Source organism: Danio rerio, chromosome 17 (assembly GCF_052040795.2).
Source record: "Danio rerio strain M-AB ecotype USA chromosome 17, GRCz13ab, whole genome shotgun sequence".
Classification (NCBI taxonomy): Eukaryota; Metazoa; Chordata; class Actinopteri; order Cypriniformes; family Danionidae; genus Danio; species Danio rerio.
Window position 1 is genome coordinate 58370778 of NC_141037.1, and position 24517 is coordinate 58395294.

The 24517-nt window shown below is 37.2% G+C and overlaps 1 protein-coding gene and 1 long non-coding RNA gene across 5 annotated transcripts in view; one reads left to right on the forward strand and one right to left on the reverse strand.

Moving 5' to 3' along the window:
- Positions 1-24517, forward strand: part of esrrb (estrogen-related receptor beta) — a 158244-nt gene that overhangs the window by 112361 nt on the left and 21366 nt on the right. For 2 of the 4 annotated variants that reach the window (XR_015512513.1, XR_015512514.1), the window contains exon 7: positions 4117-4263. Coding sequence is in view for 2 of the 4 variants with exons in the window: in XM_087288899.1 (XP_087145025.1) it covers positions 4117-4196 (80 nt within the window). In the remaining 2 variants the exon portion in view is untranslated. Of the gene's footprint in view, positions 1-4116; positions 5799-24517 lie in introns of those variants that run through there. The other 2 variants (XM_087288899.1, XM_087288898.1) reach the window with 1 other exon arrangement.
- LOC147840083 (uncharacterized) lies at positions 398-2217 on the reverse strand. The gene is made up of 3 exons (XR_015513945.1): positions 1680-2217; positions 1015-1628; positions 398-767 (listed from the first exon to the last, which is right to left on the reverse strand). It is a non-coding gene; the product is annotated as an uncharacterized LOC147840083 (long non-coding RNA).

Sequence of the window (24517 nt, forward strand, 5' to 3'; positions counted from 1 at the left end):
ATATAAAAAAGAAAATCAAACATGAAGAGTCTCAAAAACCCTGTGCAAAAAACTACTCTCTTCCGCCAGTCCTTCACATCTGCATCTGATGTCAGAACAGCAGAAACCGCTACTACTGCACCATGTGACTGTAGAGCTAGTGTTTGAATGATTCTCTAGCGTAATGTCTGAAGTGATGACAAAACAGCCGATTTTGCTCACATTTTAAGATTATAAGGCTGAACATGACATGAAGTGCCATCAGCCTACAGAGATTTCCCAGTATTTCATAGTATTGCAATCGAGAGATCACAATAATTATCCCCGAAAAAGCCAAAGCAAAGCAAACATTAGCAGATTACTAGAGTATAAATACAGCACTACAGCATACAAAGAAGAGAGATCGACTTAGAGGATCATAATGATTTAATCAGCTGTAGTTAGAAATTAGGCTGAGTTTTTTTCCTCTAAGGACTTATTATGTGTCTCTGACGCCATCTTGTAGTGAAACGTTAAGCTTCTTTGCTCTGCTCAGTATGACAGGCTGATGGCCGCTGACTAACTCGCTGAATCTCCACAATGATAAATATATAACAAAAAACCATCCTTTAAAATAAACTGCATAGTCACAATCTAAACAAATATATTCCAAACTAAAAAAAGCCTCAAAAGTACATGATGTTGTCCAACAGCTGCAATATTGGTCAAACTGTAGTGAGTTTATTGATCTGCTGTCACTCTATGTGGGCGGAGGCTATCAGCCAATCAGATTCGAGAACCAGACATAACTGTTGTATATATATATGTGTGTATGTATGTGTGTGTGTATATATGTGTGTATGTATGTATGTATGTATGTATGCGTGTGTGTGTGTGTGTGTGTGTGTGTATATATATATATATATATATATATATATATATTTATTTATTTATATATATATATATATATATATATATATATATATATATTTGTTTATTTATTTATATATATATATATATATATATATATATATATATATATATATATATATATACACACACACACACACACATACATATATATATATATATATATATATCAGCCTAAAGGGGTAGTTCACCCATGTCAATTAATAATTTACCAGCATATACTGAGGATTATGATTAGTTGAATGGTGTCTCTACAGTTTCAGGAAACATTCAGTAAATGTTTCTGTCCTTCAGTAAATTATCCGAGACTCTTCCCAGAAACCCTGAAGAGGAGAGCAGGACACAGGGATTCATTCAGAGAGAAATCATGCCAAAGTAGTGCACATCTCCACCACAACATCACGCCAAACCACCAACACCATGATTTATGAACATCTCCAACTGGACGGTAATGAACAGATATGCAACATTCACATATAGCTACCTCATCATTCATCACCGAGAGACCCGCCGCTAGTTAACCATCAGCTCAGATTTCGATGCTTTACAATAAGACTACACGAACAGTAATGTACTAATATGTGAACTGAACGTTACGTTATTGTGAACTTCTGTTAAAACATGCGCTAATCAAGAGCTGACTTTAACCACAACATGAGTTCTTAGCTGGTTCTTAGACTTAGCTGGTCATCTCCCAGCCTGACCAGCTAAGACCAGGCTGGAAATAGCTGGAATTCAGCCTGGAAATGGCCAAAACCCCTCTAAAACCAGCCTGCTCAACCAGCTAAAACCAGCCAACCAGCCTATGCTGGTTGGACCCCTCAGGTTGACATCAACAGAAGGACTTTGTGCTCAGACTTTGATTAAAGATAACCAGAACACATTTCATTTCAGTGGATTAACTTGAGCAGATTAATTATTCACCTTAAGAGTGACACAATAAACACTGGACACTTCGATTTTTGTAAAGCTAGCTCTTGATTAGCGCGTGCCTCATCATTAGTTCATATTAAAGTAACGTTTAGTTGACATCACGTGTTCTTGTAAAGTGTGATGGATGCTTGTTTTTTTACTCTTGAGACGCTGGATCCTCATGATGGTCTGCTGTGAGCGTCCGCTGTTTATGAAGGACCGATGTTCATATCTGTAAATGTTGTCTTTTATTTATTTGCTGAAGTCGGGCTCAGAAGCGCGTCCGCAACATGTCAGAGTGACGAAGGCTTCTGTGTTTCTCTCCTCATTGTGTATATCAGTCTGGCCACGCTGTACAATAACACTGTTCATTTAACAAAGCTCTCTGTGTCGCTTCCTCTTTTCTTAAGTCGTACTCAAAGCCGTGTCTGCTTATTTCACACCACACTGAAATAAGATGATCATCATGAGAGGTGTTGTACATAACAGATGTGTTCCAGTGCTGCTGTCACTCATGATGAGGGCAAGACTATTAAACAGCATCATTCATGAACACAAATATTACATTATATTTAGGATTTGTTTCTCACATGTATATATTTACCTATCTATCTATCTATCTATCTATCTATCTATCTATCTATCTATCTATCTATCTATCTATCTATCTATCTATCTGTCTATCTATCTATCTATCTATCTATCTATCTGTCTATCTATCTGTCTATCTATCTGTCTATCTATCCATCCGTCTGTCTGTCTGTCTTTCAATCTATCTATCTGTCTGTCCGTCCGTCCGTCCGTCCGTCCGTCCGTCCGTCCGTCCGTCCGTCCGTCCGTCTGTCTGTCTATCTATCTATCTATCTATCTATCTATCTATCTATCTATCTATCTATCTGTCTATCTGTCTATCTAACTGTCTATCTATCTGTCTATCTATCCATCCGTCTGTCTGTCTGTCTTTCAATCTATCTATCTATCTATCTATCTATCTATCTATCTATCTATCTATCTATCTATCTATCTATCTATCTATCTATCTGTCTATCTGTCTATCTATCTAACTGTCTATCTATCTGTCTATCTATCCATCCGTCTGTCTGTCTGTCTTTCTATCTATCTATCTATCTATCTATCTATCTATCTATCTATCTATCTATCTATCTATCTATCTATCTGTCTGTCTGTCTGTCTGTCTGTCTGTCTGTCTGTCTGTCTGTCTGTCTGTCTGTCTGTCTGTCTCTCTGTCTGTCTCTCTGTCTGTCTGTCTGTCTGTCTGTCTGTCTACACTGTAAAAAAAATATGTGTAATTTTTACGGTTTATTTCCGGAAGCTATTGTTCTTTAATTTTTCAGTTTTTTTTTCATCGCCCCAGCTGAAACCCCATTCATTTTCTTTTCAACTTAGTCCCTTTATTAATCTGAGGTCGCCACAGCGGAATGAACTGCCAACTATTCCAGCATAATGTTTTATGCAGCAGATGCCCTTCCAGCTGCAACTTAGCACTGAGAAAGGGCTAATAATATTGAGCTTAAAATGGCTTTAAAACAATTAAAAACTAATTTTATTCAAGCCCAAATAAACAAATAAGACTTTCTCCAGAAGAACAAATATTAGAGGAAATACTGTGAAAATTTCCTGAATCTAAGAAACTAAAAATCCACAGGAGGGTCGAATAAATCTTGACTTCAAATATTTACACAGCATATAAACTGATTCGCTGTTTTTATCTAAAAAGTAAACCATCAGCTCAATACTAAAATAACACTGATGTGTCCAGAGCGTCCTACCACTGCATTCAGGGTCCATGTTTCACCAGCTCTTCCATTCTCCGCGAGTCAAACCCAGAACAAAAGAAGAGCTAACAGTGTTGATAGTGCATTACTGCGGTCAGCAGAGGAGCTGAAGCTGACCTTTACCTGCTCAGATGGAGACACATTCAGAAATGCAGCGGTGTGTGTGTGTGTGTGTGTGAGTGCTGTATGACGTCCTCAGAGACGCTGGATGTCCCGCAGAGACACACACACACACACATATACACCACTCATCACTCCATCGCCTTCTGCAGAGCAGCTTCAACATCAGGCCCACATTCACACACACCACTGTATGATATTCAGCCACTTGTGCGTAAATACAGCTGAAGACCTGCAAATGATCAGCCCTCCTGTAAACTTGTGTTATTATAATTATTTTATATTTAATTATATACATTTTATATTATAATTATTTTGTTAAACAGACACTTTTACAGCATTTCAAAGGATTATTCAAAGGCTTTATTCTGATTCTGATTGTCTTCCTCATTTTCCATAGAGAAGCACTGGATTCTCCATTGGCCTGGTCACATGTGCGGCGGATGGTGTAATGCAGGAGTGTGTTTGCAGTATGTTTAAGCATGACGGAGCACTAAAGCTCAGCACTGCATGTGATGGATTGACCTTTCCTGCATGTCAGCCAAAGGTTAGAAATCTCCACTGGCCTTAAAAGAAAAGCACTTGTTTGCCATTAATGTGAGGGTCTTCCTCCAACACACACTCTCCAGGGAAACACAGCATGACCCACAAGCCGTCTGTCTCTATCCGACTGTTTCTGTCTGTCTCGTCAGTGTCCTTTTGATTTCAAAATAAGCCTTATTATCATGGCAAAATTTGAACATAGGCTATACACATACCGGCCACTTTATTAGGTACAGCTGTCCAACCACTCGTTAATGCACATTTCTAATCAGCCAATCACAGGGCAGCAGCTTACTGCATTTCGGCATGTAGACATGGTCAAGAGGATCTGCTGCAGTTCAAAGTGAGCATCAGAATGGGGAAGAAAGGGGATTTAAGAGACTTTGAACGTGGTTGTTGCTGCCAGACGGGCTGATTTCTGAGTATTTCAGAAACTGCTGAAATTTTCATGCACAACCATCTCTAGGGTTTACAGAGAATGCTCCGACAAAGAGGAAATCTCCAGTGAGCGGCAGTTCTGTGGACTCAAATGCCTTGATGAGGCCAGAGGTCAGAGGAGAATGGCCAGACTGGCTCCAGAAAGGCAACAGTCACTCAAATAAGCACTCATGGATCTGCAGAAGAGCATCTCTTTTCAAATGTAGCTGGTTAATTGATTTATTTATTTGTTTATAAACAGCATTTGCAGCATTAATCATAATTAGTCATTTATTCGTCAGCTTTTGATCTCATCCGTGTAATCAGTTCATTCCCAATGTGGAGAGTGAAGGGAGCGCTCTGTACGAGAGACGAGGGTGAAGCGCGGTGCACGTTTACTGTGCTCAAATCAGACCGTCTTGTCTGAAGCGCATCAATAGACGTAATGCAGTACTAGCGTACAGTATGATGAGCGCTCATAATTCACACGCTTCCACTGCTGAATGTGATTTGTATTTAAAATATGACCTTTACAAAGGTGATATATGGAAATGGGCAGATCATGTGTGATTCTGGGATTAAACGTCTTATAGATCATGTGCTTTATGTGGTCTCGCGCTTGAGAAAGGAACCTTGACCGGTTGGTAATTTACAGTGTTATGAGATCAGTGCAAAACACGCAGTAAATAAATAAGCGCGTGGCCGGCGGGGTTTCTGGAGGGGTCTGCTTCCGCTCGTCCGTATATCAGTCACCGCTGCGGCTTCATTTCAATATGGCCGCCGTCTGTCTGTGGGCTGACCTTGCGTTCAGAGGGAACTTTCATAAATATCTGACATTCATATTCCTGCTCTGCGTGGCGTCTGCAGGCAGAACTCAGCACTGGAAGATTGAATTTGACAACAAGATATATATTACAAACACAATTGTTTAAAAAAATTGTTAAATTTAATTAAAATAATATGAATATGTCAATAAATAAATAAATAAAAATTAACGTTAAAGAAATGACTACATTATAATAAAATTAATTAAATTTGAACACAAAATAATAAAACTTGCATAAAGTAAAATGATAGAAACATTATAAAATTACTAAATAAAATGATTAAAACACATTAATCAATAAAATAACAAAACTAATTAAATAAAAAATACATAAATATATAAAATATACATTAAAAATATCAAATTAATAGATAAAAATGATAAAAAGACAATAATAAATAAAATAATAAATAAAATTCATAATTATTATTATTATTAAAATAATAATAATAATATTTAATAATAAAAATTATGAAAAATACATAAAATTATGAATGCATTGTACAATTAATAAATAAAATACACTTATAATTAAAATAAGATAAATAAATAAATATTAAAATAAAAAACATAAATAATGTATAAAAATAAACTAAACAAATAAAATAAAAATATTTTTAATATTAAAATATTATTATAATATTAATATTAAATAAATAAATAAATAAATACATTATAAAATTTATGAAAAAGATAAAAATACAAAAATAAATAAAATAACATAAATAATAAAATAAAAGTATTATTTTGAAAATAAAATTAATTAAACAAAAACATTTTTAAATATTTTTCTATAAAAATTATAGAAAAATACAGAAATAAAATAATTAGATGTAATTAATAATATAATATAACATATTATAATATAATTAATAATGAATAATAAAATTAAATAATTAACAAATAAACTATGAAATTATTAAATACAAATATATAAATTAATAAAAACACCAAAATAAATACATTATAAAATAAAAACATTTTAAAATGTATAAATAAAATAACTTCTAAATACTGTATTATAACAATAAACAAATAATTATATAAAGATAAAAATAAATAAACTAAAGATATTTACATTTAAATGTTAAAAAGAATAATTTATAAAAAATACATAAATAAATTATTACATGAAAAATAAAATAACAACATTGAAAGAAACAATTAATAAAAAATGCATAAAATACATTAAACAAATTAAGATTATATTTTAAAAATGAAAAATAAATAAATAAATACATTATAGTTAATAAATAAAAGTACATAAATAATTGTATAAATAATTGCGAAATCAAATAAAACCAATTTAAAGAATAACATTTTTCAATAATAAAAAATAAATTTTCTGTCTTAATTAATTTTTAATTCACTTATATAAATAATTAAAAAATAAACATTTTACAAATAAAACAGAAAAAACTAATAAAATAACAAATAAATAAATATTATAATTACATGAAAAATATCAAATTAATAAATAATAATAATTAATAAATAAATACATTATTATAAAAACAAAAGACAAAACATTCATGCAGGACACCCATCCCGATTCCCCAGTCCGTCCCGCGGAGCCTCTGCATCTGTCAGCTCACTTTTACAACATTGAAGGAAAAAAACCCTGGACTCCGGAGAGTTTCTCCACGCTGTAAAAGGCTTTAATGCAGTAAAGTGTCTTTCCCAATATCAGTCTGCCACAGGACGACACCGCGACACAAAGAAACGCGTCCTGCATTCACACACTGATCAATACCGCTGCTGGAATGAAGGTGCGCGTATTGGCAGGCATTTTGGGCCGCTTTTCAGCAGAATTAGCACTGTCACCACACGGCTAATTGAGAATGTCTGCAGCATAGATTTCTCACAAAATATCAATTAAACCAACAAAGTGAATCCAAACAGGTTTCAGGTGAAGTGCTCGAGCTTTCACACACTCTTTACACGCTCAGACAAAAGATCTAACGCCACAGAACTGAACGCTTCCTCTGACGGAAATAAAGCAGTGTGTCAGTGATAAGCAGAAATGACCCGCGCTCCATTTTAACAGCAGAAACAAACACTCAAATGCTGTTTTATCCTGAAAATGACCCCAACTTTAGAAAAAATGAATCCTTTTCTATTTTGATTTGAAGGCTGTGCACATTTAAGGCTCCTACACACCGGGTCCGTGTACGTTTTGTTCATTTGTTTTCCATTTTCAAACGGAATAAAGAAAATGGAGAAAACGGCCGTTTTTCCGTTTTTCTTTTGCTCACGAGAAAACGAAGATTTCTCGTGAGCAAAATTTGAGTCTTTTTACTAATAATAATAGGCCTAATAATAATAATAATAATAATAATAATAAATTATTATTTTATACAGAGTAGGCTATTATTTAGGCCTACAATAGCTCTGAAACAATCATGTAAACCAGGTGCAGCTCGGAAATGGCTTTCTTTGCTCAGCATAAGGTGCACAGCAGCAAGAAGCTTGGCAGTGAACTATGACCTTATTTTAATGACAAATGTCTAAGAATACTGCTTTACGTTTTTATTTAATTCATACATACGCAATGAATGTAAGCCTGCTAACTGTGTGTGGTTCAAATGATAAAATATGTAAACTTAGTTAATATATAATTAAATAATAATAATTAAAAGCCTGCGTGTAAGGCTTTTATTTTGAGGGTGACGTCACGAGCGCAGATTTGATTGACCAATTAGAGGAAAGTGGGCGTTTCAGCACCGCCTACATGTGTAAAATGAATTTTAAAGTCGTTTATCCGTTTTTCTACCCTAAACCAAAAAACGAAAATCCAGCCAAAATCTCGTTTTTTCGTTTTCTCGTGAGCAAAAGAAAAACGGAAAAACGGCCGTTTTCTCCATTTCCTTTATTCCGTTTGAAAATGGAAAACAAATGAACAAAACGTACACGGACCACACCGGGACGCTTTTCGTTAGCGTTTATCGTCAACGTTTAACGTCAACCCAATTGATTTTCACTGGCGTCAAGCAGCATTCATTCATCATTCATTTTCTTGTCGGCTTAGTCCCTTTATTAATCTGGGGTCGCCACAGCAGAATGAACCGCCAACTTATCCAGCAAGTTTTATACTTCCAGCCGCAACCCATCTCTGGGAAACACCCACACATACACACACACACTCATACACTACGGACAATTTAGCCTACCCAATTCACCTGTACCGCATGTGTTTGGACTGTGGGGGAAACCGGAGCACCCGGAGGAAACCCACGCGAACGCAGGGAGAACATGCAAACTCCACACAGAAACACCAACTGAGTCAAGGATCGAACCAGCAACCCAGCGACCTTCTTGCTGTGAGGCGACCGTGCTACCCACTGCGCCACTGCCTCACCGCATCAAGCAGCAGAGTATGCAAAATCCCTCCTTATTGTTAGATTGCGCTACACAACTTTAAGCTTCCGACAACCGCTTGTAACACAGAAGAGGAGGAGAGGAAGTTCCCATGCTTGTTGTTTAAAGTTACTGGTGACTTGAACAAGCATGGATGGTTCATCAGCAGCTCTAGCAATGAAGAAATGATTATTGTTCACAGAGAAATACGCAGCTAAACTTTCATTTTCAGTTTTGCGCTTGAGCGCCTCCAAGTGCTGTTTACTGTAACTTCAGCAGCTCCGTGCACGTGAACAAAAGTGCTGATCTGATTGGTGGAGGTTTTAATGCGGCTATCAGTCCTTTGGGGCGGAGCTATCAGTCCTTTAGGGCGAGGCTATCAATCCGTTAGGGCGGGGCTTTCAGTCAGCTAGGGAGGAGCTATCAGTCTTTTGGGCCAGAGCTATCAGTCCTTTAGGGTGGGGCTATCAGTCCTTTAGGGAGGAGCTATCAGACCTAGGGTGGGATATCAGTACTTTGGGGAGGAGATGTCAGTCCTTTAGGGTGGGGCTTTCAGTCAGTTAGGGCAGGGCTACGAGTCTTGCGGGAGGGCTTTCAGTCCTTTGGGGGCAGAGCTTTTAGTTCTTTAGGGTGGGGCTATCAGTCCTTTGAGGAGGAGCTATCAGATCTTTAGGGTGGGGCTATTAGTCCTTTGAGGAGGAGCTATCAGATCTTTAGGGTGGGGCTATTAGTCCTTTGGGGGCAGAGCTATTAGTTCTTTAGGGTGGGGCTATTAGTCCTTTGGGGGCAGAGCTATTAGATCTTTAGGGTGGGGCTATCAGTCCTTTAGGGAGGAGCTATCAGACCTAGGGTGGGAATATCAGTACTTTGGGGTGTGGCTATCAGTCCTTTGGGGCGGATGTATCAGTCTTTTAGGGTGGGGTTATCAGTTCTTTAGGGCGGCTATCTTAAAAACTTGAGAAATTTCTCTGTTTTGAGAAATAATATGTTAAAACTATAATATAATAACACACTTAATTTTGACTCATCTCTCTGAAAACAAGACAATATTTTTGCTTGTCTAGAAAAGGCTTCTTGGTTTAGGAATGTTTAGATATCTGGACTAGAAATAAGACAAAAGCTATAAGTAAGGAAAGCATTTTTTGCAGGGTCACAGCTAGTTTGAATCACGTTTGAACACTCTGGCTCATCTCAAAGATATAGAGAGAAAGATAAAAAAAATACGGTTACAGTAGTGTGGTCGAAGCTCTCAGGTGACAAACACAGTCAAACCTCGTCTCTCTCTCTCTCTGCATGGTTGTAATTAGATCTCCCTGGACAGCTAAATTAAGTCATTGTGCTTCAGGCGACCATACATGAGTGTGCTTTCCTACTGACACACTTGAGGCGGTGCAGTCTGTTAAATAAAGGAGGAAAATACTATTTATACCATGCATCTGGTGAATTGAACTTGATGTGTTCAGAGGGACTGAATCATTATTTACTCCACCCCAAGTGGTGGCAAACTTTTATGAGCTTCTGTTAAACACAAAAGAACCACTGACTTCCATAGTAGGACCAACAAATATTGTGGAAGTCAATGGTTACAGGTTTCATATACATATATATATATATATATATATATATATATATATATATATATATATATATATATATATATATATATATATATACATATATATATATATATATATATATATATATATATATATATATATATATGTTATATAACAGGGGGAGATAAAAGCTATTTGTGCTGGTGTAAGTATTTAGTAAATTGCATACAAGTCAATGCAAACGTAAGAACAGAGGCAAATTGCTGTGAATGGTAGCGAGCAGACTGAGAGTCGGACATATATGAAGGAGCTGCACATCAGATGCAGTGACAGAGGGAAATTCAGCTCTCTTCATGATATGTGGCTGCATTACATCGCTCAAGGCTCCGCGCGCAGTTAAAATGCTCCAGTAACATTTCCTTTTATTTATATCTGTAGACCTTGACTGAAATAAATGAGTTGAGACAATGGTATTGAACAATATGGTGGTGACACTGGCAAATGAGCTGCCGTGACTGAATGAGCTGCTGATGTGACGGCCGGTCCAGAATCATCACCTTAAATCTTCACTCTCGGCCGTAGCAGCGACACACACACACACTCACAGACAAAGGCACACACAGACACACAATAATGGGAAAACACATGGCCCAAAATCATTTACTCTTTCATGTAAATAATTTTTTGTCTGGATAAAAACAAAACACAAAAATTCTCTCATAATATGGACATTTGTTCTAAATAAATTAATATTTGTATTATAATGTATTTATAAATATAAATATGTCAGACAGCTCCTCCCCAAAGGACTGATAGCCCCACCCTAAAGAACTAAGGCCGTACTCACACTAGGTACAGTTGCCTCGAACCGGGCCAAAGCACGCTTGTCCCCCCTCCCGTCTCCCCCGACGGCCCGCGCTCACACCATACCGGGCCACGGCACGCTTACGTCATCGCTGCTGCGCTGTTCAGAAGCGCTCTCTATGGCAAGCCTTTTTAGCATTTAAATCTTTGTTCTGACTCCATAAATATATTTAGAGATATCTCTAATTATATTTTGACTAGTCATAATTATAATTCGACTAGTCAGAATAACAATTAGAGATATCTGCAATTGCAAATGTACTAGTACGAAATCAGATTGGAGATATCTGCAAATATATTATGACTAGTCATATTCCTCCATTGACTTGCATTGAAAAATATTTGCAGATATCTCTAAATAAGTTTTGACTCGTCACAATTGTAATTAGAGATATCTCTAACTGAGTTTTACTAGTCATACAGATGTCTTTAATTCGTAATATTTAGAGATATTTACAAATATATTTGAAGATATCTCTAATTAATTTACTATTAGTCGAATTACAGTTGTAGATATCTTGAATTGGATTTTTGACGAGTCAAAACTCAGAGATATCTGCAAATATTTTTCAATGGAAGTCAATGGAGGAATATGACTAGTCATAATATATTTGCAGATATCTCCAATCTGATTTCGTACTAGTACAATTGTAATTGCAGATATCTCTAATTGTCATTCTGACAAGTCGAATTATAATAATGACTTGTCAAAATATATAATTATATCTCTAAATATATTTATGGATAGTCAGAACAAGGTTTAAATGTTAAAACGGCTTGCCATACGCTCTCATTTAGCAGCACAGTGGAGATTTCTCTAGTTATATCCTTTCAGTCGTTTGTTATGCAGTGACATGCAGTCAAATATTTCGCCAAACAGTCCTTAGGGATGCGGGGACACAGTCAGATATTTTACCGAACAGATCCGCCACTTTTGGCGCTCGTAAACAATCAAAGCTCTCGTGCTGCAGGAATGAGGAGATCTGCTGAAGGCGCGCAGCTGGCATGCTGTGAGGAGTTTGCGTCTTTAATAAACTACGGCAGTTTGCGATCACTGAACAGTAAGAATGATTAATAAATCCATATCAAACAGTCCCTTAAAAGTCACGTCTCGCTTTCGGTTTCGGGCTTTGGCGCGTTTCGCGCTCACACACAAGCGTACCGCGCCAAAGCCCAAGTGTACCGCGCTCAGGCACACCTCTTCCAACCGGGCCAGGGCCGGCCAAGTGAACCGTGCTTGAGCCCGATTCAGCGCACTCACACTTCTCAAACGATCCGGGAAACGGGCCTGGGCACGGTACGGATGGCATAGTGTGAGTAGGCCCTAAGAGCTCTGCCCCCTAAAGGACTGAAAGCCCTCCCGCAAGACTCGTAGCTCTGCCGTAGCTGACTGAAAGCCCCACCCTAAAGGATTGATAGCTCCTCCCCAAAGTACTGATATCCCCACCCTAGGTCGGATAGCTCCTCCCTAAAGGACTGATAGCCCCACCCTAAATATTTTACAATTTTACATTTTTTTGTAAAAATATATTTCTATCCCTTTCTCAGTGAATATAGGTCATATATTTTAATCTAATTGAACAAAACAGATTTATTAAAAAGATATATTTATTAAAATAAATACACCAAACATCCTTATAAATAGAAAGATAATAAATTAATATTATATCAAGCTAAATAGTGCAAAAAAAATATTTTTTGTTTCTCTTGATTTTTACTGAATCAGTTCTGACTAATGTAATGTATATGCACAAGTATAATATTGTAAATCATCCTATTAAAAATGTTATTGTGGGTAAACTCATATATGCTGAGCACTGTGTGTGTGTGTGTGTGTGTGTGTGTGTGTGTGTGTGTGTGTGTATATATGTATATATATATATGTATATATATATATATATATATATATATATATATATATATATATACATATATATACATATATATATATACATATATATATATATATATATATATATATATATATATATATATATATATATATACATATATATATATACATATATATATATATATATATATACATATATATATATATACATATATATATACATATATATATATATATATATATATATATATATATATATATATATATATATATATATATATATATATATATATATATACAGTTGAAGTGAGAATTATTAGCCCCCCTGAATTATTCACCCTGTTTATTTTTTCCCCAATTTCTTCTACACTTCTACAGCTTAAAGTGACATTTAAAGGCTTGTCATGATGACAGCACATAATATTAGATTAGATATTCTTCAAGACACTTCTATACAGCTTAAAGAGACATTTAAAAGCGTAACTAGGTTATTTAGGTTAACTAGGCATGTTGGGGTAATTAGGCAAGTCATTGTATATCAATGGTTTGTTCTGGAGACAATCAAAAACAAAATTAGCTTAAATGGGTTAATAATATTGACCTTAAATGGTGTTTAAAAAATTAAGAACTGCTTTTATTCTAGCTGAAATAAAACAAATAAGACTTTCTCCAGAAGAAAAAATATTATCAGACATACTGTGAACATTTCCTGAATCTGTTCAACATCATTTGGTAAAAAAAAAAAAAAAATTATATATATATATATATATATATATATATATATATATATATATATATATATATATATATATATATATTTATATATATATATATATATATATATATATATTTATATATATTTATATATATATATATATTTATATATATATATATATATAATTATTCAATTATTCATACCTTCTGCAAACGATCACAGTCTCTTGAAAAATCCAAAGTACTACACCATTGCGAATAATCCACGCTGTTCTAAAGCATCCTAATCACCCTGATTCATTAGGAACAACAGCTTTAATCAACTCAACAGATGAAAAACAGAAGCGCTGCGTCCAAAATCACATAGTTCCATACTATATAGTACATTAAAAACAGTATGAGAGCTGAGTAGTATGTCTGAATTCATAGTATTGGGAAAAAAGTATGCGAGAAATGCCTGAATGATCCCATGATGCACCGCGAGAGAATTCATAAATGGAAGTGACGAAACTGACACGGGTAGGTCACGTGATCATGACGAATGGCAAATGCAGTACTGTATGTCCGTCTTCCATTACCACTACTCGCATTCATACTATATAGAACACACTTTTCTACTGGTCGTGTAGTAAAGTCACATTCAAATGTAGTACATACTGGAGTAGTAGGTGATTTCAGACGCAGCCAAGCTCTCCGCTGTTGGTTTGTGGACAGTCATATGTGACACTGCGTGTCTGTGTGTTAAATCTACAGCAGATATCTTCCACCAGCTTCTTGTTTAAAGCAATAAACACTCAATAAAGCAATTTAACTTGTATATTTGTTTTCAGAAACCCAGACTAACATCCTCTGCAGTTTTGCTTTTGCTGTAAATGCATCCTAATTTACAGAAGATTAAATACTGAAATATTCTGAATTCCCCCTTTACCTTCTTATTTCCCCATAATAAACGAGTGAAAAAGTTTTGCTCCTCACTACATCACACCCATTTTGAAGGGACCGTAAATTAAAAGAGCGATTTGGTTGGAAATATCTAGAACTTAGTGCTGTAAAAGTTATTTGCGCTTGATTAATCGCTTAATTAATGATATTTTACAATGCAGCTTGATCTCTTTAACATTTTAATGTGCCGGCCCTGCGCATAATACTCATTAGAAATTAATGAAGACAAGAAATGACTGTAGACAATGCAATCGTTAAAACTGCTGTAATTATGAGATCCCGCGCTGATCTTTATATGCCAGAAACATTAAACTCATACATGTATTTCATATATGTCCGGAGTTTGCTTGTGTTTTTATGGGTGTGACGTGACATTAGTGCTCATTAGAAGGAGGATTAATCTCAGATACATGACTGTGAGAGTCTGAATGCTCAAACACTCAGTATTTCTGTCTTTTTTCCAGTACAATACACAGATATTCTTAAAACACAGTAATAATTGGTCACACGTCTTGTGCTCTAGTCAATTTGAGCTGTAGTCTTTGCACTACATGTGTGGACATACAGTGACACAGTCTTGCAGGACCACGGTGATACATGAATAGACATAATCATTTATTTAAACACAACCCTGGATGTAAGAGCTGTAATAAACCTATATAGCTAGCATACTGATTATAAGATATAGCTAACATAGATATATTATAAATGCTTAACTATGCACATCACCTGATTTTAAATCACCTATGAGACAATATTGAGCATGTTATTGTGCAAAAGAGGTATTTAAGGTTCACAAGTACACATTGTTTTCTTTATTGAGTCCTTTTAAGATGGAGATTATGTAAAGTGTGCAGTGCGTATGGAGAGAAGAGCTTTAACTACTCAGAAATGCACAATGATTTTACAGAGATATGCGGTCCGATCATACACCCGGGGCAATAAGGCGTGTTTGGCGTGATTTGTTGCTATTTTCAGACCAGCGCAGCTGTAATTTTTACGTTTTGCACAACATTGTTTAAATAGTAAATTCATTTGTGCCACTGTGTGGAGTCATGGGTGTGCTGGTCTATAAAGGAGGTGCATTGTTGGAGCGTTGCTATTCTGAGCTGAAATAGACGGCGCCATTGACCAACTGAAAGCTGCTCTAAAGTCCAGCAGAGTGTGTTAGTTATGCACCTATGCAGGTCCAAACACTCACACACTGCTGAACACACACAGGATGATCAGCAACACACACATATGTTTACAGATGAAAGAATTAAAGGATTAAAATGATCCAGACATGATGATTTTCTCCATCAGTATAAACAGCACTGCCTCCATGCCTTCATCATCTCGGGGGGCTTCTTCAGTTTATTGATGAGCATCTGCATCAGTATAATGTGATTATTATGATCAATATTATTGATTATCTGCAGATTTATAATAAACACGAGTGTAGATGTGTCCAGCTGTGGGGTTTTGGAGGCGTCTGCATCAGCATATGTGGATAAGAACAGGACGTGTGTTTGGATATAACTCAGTTTTCTGACCACACTTCATTATTATTGTTCATTTATTCCTCTGCTGGAGATTAGAGCTGAATTTAGAAATAGTTTTGAAGCAAATCTTTGTGTTTAACAAAGGAGATTAAATATGTGGGCTGATGGATGTGTTCAGTGGAGTGAGTTTCCACCGTTTCCTCACTCCACCAAAGTAAAGGAGTAAAAGAGAAAGTAAAGAGGCTGAATGGAGGAGGCTCGTTCTTTATCCTCGCGCTGCACATGCTCTGTTTAACTCCAATATTGGAGTTACTTTTGCTGGAGGAAGAACGACTTCATGGCTGAAGTATTGCTGTTAGACAGGTAATGTTCTGTTTTAAAAATGAAAAATACAAAACGGAAAATACCAAACATTTCTGTTATATAGGTGATCAAATGGTTCAGCAGCATTTGAATACATTTCTTCACTGTTAAAGGGAAATACTTAGCTATTATGTAACTTAGATTTACATGAGACAAATACTACTTATTCGTTTATTGATTGATATTTAATTTCTATATTTATTTAAATTTTATTTATTTATTATTTGAATTTATTTAAAAAAATATTTTAAACTTAGTTATTAATTTATTTTTAATTAATTTCTTTTTATTTTATTTATATATATATTTTCATTTATTTGTAATTCATTTACATTTAATTTATTTTCATTTTTTTTAATTTATATACATTTATTTCAATTTAATTTATTGTAATTAATTTTATTTTATTTATGTAAAATTAATTAATACATTTTTGTTTATTTAAAATTTATTTATTTATTTAATTTTTTTTCAGTGTAAAATTATTACTTATGTTTAAACGTCAAAACGTTTTCCACTTATTTTTAAGTCCAAAGAGAATTGGACTATTGTTTGTTTTTTTATTATTGTTTTGTGTTGTTTTATTTGGTTACTGACCAGCAATAAACAACACTATAAAATATAAGGAGTTTTCATGTGATTTTTCTAAACTAGCAGTGTTTTGAAATTAATAAATGCATAATAATCGTGATAACCGTAATTATTCCTCAGACTATAATCGCACAACCAAAATCTATAATCGTTGCATCCCTACTCTGAGGTCAACCTGGATTGGGTTGCCAGGTGTGTGCAAAGCACTTGATTTCCAGTTTAAATCCAATCATGCCTCCAATCGTCAGTGCTAATATCACGCTCAATCATAACATCACAACTCACGAGACAACTTTTCACCTCAACGAGAAATCTCATCGCGTTTTAATCTCACGAGATCTTGTCACATCCCTACTGAAAATGTTTGGTTTGGAAGATCCAAGTCGTTGAATAATTAACAGAAAGCTGGTTGTTTTGTGAATTACTCCTCCTGTAATATCGTTCAGGTGTATGAACACGGATCTGACCTCCTCTTCAATAATCCAACTCTTTTTTTTCCAGCTGGACTCTTTATCCTCACGTTCAGCTTTCAATTAGCCTAGTGAACGTTTCCAACACTTTGGCACGATGGTTTTATAGGCCAGCGCCTTCAGCATTAATGGCACCAGCAACATCGGCGAGTGATAAACCATCTGGCCTTCCTCCCGAAGAGACAGAGCACGCTTAATGGAGTGAAAAAGTAAAAGCAATTAATGTCGCATTAATATAATGATAATAATGCTCGGCAGAGGGGAGTCGAGGCCAGTGGCGAATCAGAGAAAGAGATGATCAGTGTCTTCATCTACACTGGAAAAAAAAAAGAAGTTCTCCTTTTAAGGCAAGTTGTTGCAAACAATTTATATGAGCTGAATTTAAAAAAATTCAATTTAGTAATGTTCAACTTCAGCCTACATTAATTGTTTTCAAAAACTTGTCTTAAGGTTGCATGGTGGCTCAGTGGTTAGCACTGTGGCCTCACAGCAAGAAGGTCCCTGGTTCGAGTCTCGGCTGGGCCAGTTGGTGTTTCTGTGTGGAGTTTGCATGTTCTCCCCTAGTTGCCGTGGTATTCCTCTGGGTGCTCCGGTGAGTGTGTATGGGTGTTTCCCAGTACTGGGTTGCTACTGAAAGGGCATCTGCTGCGTAAGACATACGCTGGAATAATTAGCGGTTCATTCCGCCGTGGGGACCCCCTCATAAACTAGAACACTGAACACCTTCTATATATTAGCATATGTTTATTTTTCTGTGGGTAAAGTTGTTGACTCCTGTTGGTGTCGTCAATCTAGCAACCTGTGCTTGCGTTTGTTTTGAACCAGGCGTGCAATACCTAGTTCAACCACTGGGTGTCAAACTTACATTCAGCATCTTTAAAGTGTTTTAATTACACTGTTCAAAAGGCTGGCTTTCACACTATTCCATCACGTTGTCCCAAAACCAATCGATTAAGTTTTTACAAATGTAAGTAACTTAATAAAACAATTAGGTCGTCTCCAAAAAACTCAAGAATTGTTGATTCAGAAGAATTAAGTAGATTGAAGAAGAAGTGTATCTATAAATGTTTTCCATATTAATTGATTCAATTAATATTTTAATTGTCTATAAAGGGCGCCGCGGTGGCGCAGTGGGCAGCACGATCGCCTTACAGAAAAAAGGTCTCTGCTTCGAGTCCCGGCTGGGCCCATTTGGCGTTTCTGTGTGGAGTTTGCATGTTCTCCCCGTGTTGGCGTGGGTTTCCTCCGGGTGCTTCGGTTTCCCCCACAGTCCAAACACATGCGCTATAGGGGAACTGATCAACTACACTGGCCGTAGTGTATGAGTGTGTGTGTGTTTCCCTGTACTGGGTTGCTGCTGAAAGGGCATCTTCTGCGTAAGACATATGCTGGAATAGTTGGCGGTTCATTCCACTGTGGTGACCCCTGATAAACAAGAACACTGAACACCTTCTGGGCGATGCAGTGGCGCAGTAGGTAGTGTTGTCACCTCACAGCAAGAAGGTCGCTGGTTCGAGCCTCGGCTCAGTTGGCGTTTCTGTGTGGAGTTTGCATGCTCTCCCTGCGTTTGCTCTGGTTTCCCCCAGTACAAAGACATGCGGTGCAGGTGAATTGGGTAGGCTAAATTGTCCATAGTGTATGAGTGTGTGTGAATAAGTATGTGTGGACGTTGCAAGTGGAAGGGCATCCGCTGAATAAAAATGGGCTGGATAAGTTGGCGGTTCATTCCGCTGTGGTGACCCCAAATTAATAAAGGGACTAAGCCGAAAAGAAATTGAATAAATGAATGAATGAACACCTATGTATTAGTGTTTGGGTAAAGTTGTTGGTAATGAGCACTGGTTTATTATTTGACTTTCTCATGGCAATTCGTTACTTTTAGATTTAGTGGCTAATTCATATTAATTTATGCAGCCTCTTTTGTACAGTTTAGTGATTGCTCTTCTCCCCTTGGGTTTAGGGGTGGGGTTTGGGGCCACGCCTTCTTTTCAAAATCCTCATTTTTGTACGACTGAACTCACCACATGCTTATGGTTGTGTTGTAACAAAGGTATGATGTGCAATGTTAGGGGCCGTTCACATTGTTGTGATCGCAAGCTTGTTCTTTCCAATGGAGGTGAGATTCAGTGTGCAAAAACCCTGAGTTTACATGTTCTCTCCGTCCTCATGCGAGTCTCCCTCGAGTTCCTTCGTTTCCTCCCATCATCCAAAAACATGCAACTTGAGTTAATTGACTAATCCAAATTGGCACCACAGACATGCTACTAGCAGGGGCGTAGCAACTGAGAGGGTGTGTGAAATGTCCCCCTCACTTTTAGAGACAGACTATTTATAAACTCCACCCCCCCCACCCCCGCCCACAAACACACAATTTTAAAATGTCCACTACACCCCTGGCTACTAGTAGTTTTCTCTTCATATCAATCCCTTTGTTCATTAGCTACTACAGCATGGGAGTTCGAGATCTACCAGAGCTCAAACCCCCCTCTCGCCTTGCAAACAGGAGGGAGCCACAGGCTCAAGGATCTTCTGAGCTCAGGGCTCTCTCCCGGGACAGCATGCCAAACAAGCTTTATAATCAGTCATCAGCTGAGTGCATGCAAACTCTTGAAACAAATACACCACAACCTGTCTTTGTCATGACAGCTCGACGTTACCTAGACTCGTCATAAATCCGTCATAAACATGAATGGGGTGAGGGCATAATAATCGTGTCATCAATTTTAAATAAAAGTTTTCCCACAACGGCACATTAAATTGGTCACCCCAGAAAAATGCCATTAATTATTCACAGATTATTATTTGTATTATGATTTTTTTTAAATGTGCCATGGCGAATAATTGTTCTGTGTACTAAAACACATGTTATTTCAGAGTCCTCATCCGCGTTCTCCCTGTATCTGTTCTGGTAAAGCAGCAATTTTATGGTTATAGGAATATTCACGGCTCAGTTTTTCTGCACTGACACTGTTGTTTTCTCTATCAGTGTGTGTGTGTGTGTGTGTACGTGTTTGGGGCTAATCACGTCTGCGCTGTGTCTCTGTCTCCTTCTATCTGGTGACCCGTGTGTGTCGGTGTCGCCCCTCTCTATCAGTGTTAATTTCACTACATCTCCAGGGTGGCTTATATTGGAATATCTTAAGCAGCGAGCCGTATTAGCATAGCGTGATGGATGCGCTGGAATCTCAGGCCAGATAATGGCCACACTTAGCATTTTAAACTAAGCGGCTCCATCCATTCTCATACAGCACTATTAAACCCCATCATGCGGCAAGATCGCCTGCTGATGATGTCACCAGAGGGCGCTGATGATGTCATCATAAACAATCATCGCAATGGGTTATTCGTCACGCTCAAGATTGAGCTAAATGGATTTCAATATGAAGACAAAACTGGATTTGTTTGCTTTCAAGGCTAACCAAAAACAACATCATTAACTTGGTTGATAGTTTGGTTACTTATTAGTATTAAACCGGCTTCCCTAAAATTGATTAGTTTCTTTATAGACAATTGATTCATTTCGGCTTAGTCCCATATTAATCAGGGGCCGCCACAGTGGAATGAACCGCCAACTTATCCAGTATATGTTTTACGCCCTGGATGCCCTTCCAACTGCAACCCATCACTAGGAAACACACTCGTTCACACTATGGCCAGTTTAGTTGATCAGTTCCCCTATAGCGCATGTGTTTGGACTGTGGGGGAAACCGGAGCACCCGGAGGAAACCCACGCCAACACGGGAGAGAACATGCAAACTCCACACAGAAATGCACACTGACCCAGCCGGGACTCGAACCAGCGACCTTCCTGCTGTGAGGCCAGAGTGCTAACCACTGAGCCACCGTGCCGCCCTACCCTGATCAAGCATTTATTTGTGTTTTTGGGTGAGCTGCTGTATCCCTTTAACACGTCTGTCATCAGAAGAATACCATAGTACAGAAAAACCCCACTGAAACACACCCGGATCAGCGAGAATGAGAGCGAGCAGGTGTGTGAGATGTTATTTCATACAGCGGCACACACATTAATGCACGGCTTTCTGCTGTCACATAAAGAGCGGCTGTGATTTACTGTCATTGATCAGCGTCTGACAGCTTTGTAGATGCATCAGCACATCTTACAGACTCCAGATCAGAGTGTTTCAAAGCGTAACCGAGTGTGTCACCCAACAACAAAGAGCTGAATAAAAGTAAGAGCATTATTGGGTAGCACTTTACTTGAAGGGGGCGTTCATAAGAGTGTCACGACACCTTCATAATCAGGACACAACACATGCTTATTATTGGCTCAGTTCTGTCATTTGTAGAGGTGACATTGTTTGAGAGGTCTTTGTTATGACAGCTTGACATTACCAAGGTACATAAATCTGTCATAAACATGACTGCCATGAGGTCACAATGCATGTCATGAATAATTTTTCACGCACATTCTTGTTGATACTAACAAATAATCATATTAGATTACAAACAACCCAACGAGTTGTTTAGCATGTGTGCATCGCTGCTGTTTTGTTTACACATGTAATATTTTTTCCCCGAGGTGATTTAAAGCAAAATACACAACTCAATCAAACACATATACAATGATGAGGAACATGGTTACTTACTGAGTTATTAACGCACAGCAATACCACAAGAAGAAAAGGCGGACTTTGAAGGAATAAGCAAAGTGAGGAGAGATCCATTATAGTGCACTGGACCAGTCTGACCATGTTCCGCTCATGCGTGAGCGAGGCAGGCAGTTTTGTACAGCTACGTCATTTATTAGCTTAAAGACATCGGCCTAATTTAGACATCGGATCGATAATGATAATCTTAAAAATAGCATTTATCGGCCGATAATGATATGGCCGCCGATATATTGTGCATCCCTACATAAATCTGTCATAATCATGACTGTCATGAGGTCATAATAATTGTGTCATGACTAATCTTTTGAGCACTTTACTTGAAGGGGGCGCTCTTAAGGCTTTTATAATGACGTGTGCTTATGACAACTGGCTCAGTTGGCTGTCATGTTAAATGCACGATGATATTGTTTGAGATGTCTTTGGTACAGAACCCCGGAAGAGACGTAGTGGAGGAGGAAAAAAATTGGCTGGGTGAAAAAAAAAATGGGTGAAAGAAAAAAATGGGTGGGAGGAAAATATATATTTCTAAGTTTTTGCGTTCTCTCGCAAAGTTTTGCGTTCCCTCGCAAAAATGTTTAGCATTCTCTTGCAAAACTGTTTCTCCACACACACTTCCTGTTCACTTCACTCATGTAAAACCTCCCGTTTTTGCCGAAATTCTCCCGTATTTTACCATTCTATCCCACTTTCTTTACATTAAATCTGTGCGTCGATCGTCGCTTTTCATTTGCAACCTCTGAACCAGTGAATGCATGTATAAGTGCTGACTGACAGACGCGCTCCGTACAATAAACCGTTCCCAGATCAGCGTCTGTACGCGCCATTTAAAGGGACACTTCTGTTATCAAACAAGTGAGCAGCAAATGAATCTTATGTTTTGTTTAGTTTGATAACAGAGGTGTCTCTGTAAGAATGCACAGATCAATAATGAAAGCAGTCCATTACTTTAGAAACTGTTTGTGCTCATTAAAGAGAAAATAAGCTGTTTAAAATAAAACATGCAGGACGGAGATGTTTACATATTTTTCAGTGTACCTGTCTGTTTAAACATACACCTGCTCCTCTGTGCTCCTCTGTAAGTGGCGGGTACAGACACTGATCTGGGAACGGTTTATTGTACGGAGCGCGTCTGTCAGTCAGCACTTATACATGCATTTTCATAGGTTGCATATGAAAGGCGACGATCGACGCACAGATTTAATGTAAAGAAAGTAGGATAGAATGCTAAAATACGGGAGAATTTCGGCAAAAACGGGAGGTTTTACATGAGTGAAGTGTACAGGAAGTGTGTGTGGAGAAACAGTTTTGCGAGGAAACGCAAAACATTTTTGCGAGGGAACGCAAAAACTTATTTTTTTTTATTTTTTTTTTATTTTTTTAAAACCTATTTTTTTTTTCACCCAGCCATTTTTTTTCTCCTCCACTACATCCCTTCTGGGGTTCCGTACTTTGGTATGAAAAACTTGACAAATACATTATAACGTCTTTGTCAGAATTAGCTTAAATTGTCATAAATCTGTCATAAACATGATTGCTATGAGGTCAAAATAATTGTTATGAATTTTTTAGCACTTCTCTTGAAAGGGGCGCTCATAAGCGCGCTTTATATATATTTATACAACAGTTCTGTCTGGTTCTTGAATCTGATTGGCTGATAGCCGTGCGATATTTTGCCAGTAACATCACACAAAGGCCTCTTCACCCTTCACCTAGTGTATTACTCCGCCCACATACAGCCAGCAACAAGCGGAGAGACACTACAGTTTGACAAATATTACAGCTGTTAGACAACAAAATGTTTTTGAGGCTTTTTTAGTGGAGAATGTAGTTGTTTAGATTGCAACTATGCAGTTTGTTTGTAAGGATAGTGCCTATTTTAAAATATTTCGTCGTCGGCCATTAACCTGCCATAGTGTAGTAGACCAGTGGTTCTCAAAGTGGGGGTCGGGACCCCCCGAGGGGTCGCGGGGCAATGAAGGGGGGGTCGCCTGGTGATTTCCAAAAATCTATTTATTTTTATTAAACCATAAGAATTAACATATTTTATCCATAACCATACTGAAAATAAAAATAGTCGTTTATAGTTACTATATAGTTACTATAGTAGCTTATAGTTACTAGTTCTATTGGATTGCGACCCCTGGGGTAATTACATTATATTAAAGGCAGCAATAGCGTCAGATGCATTTTG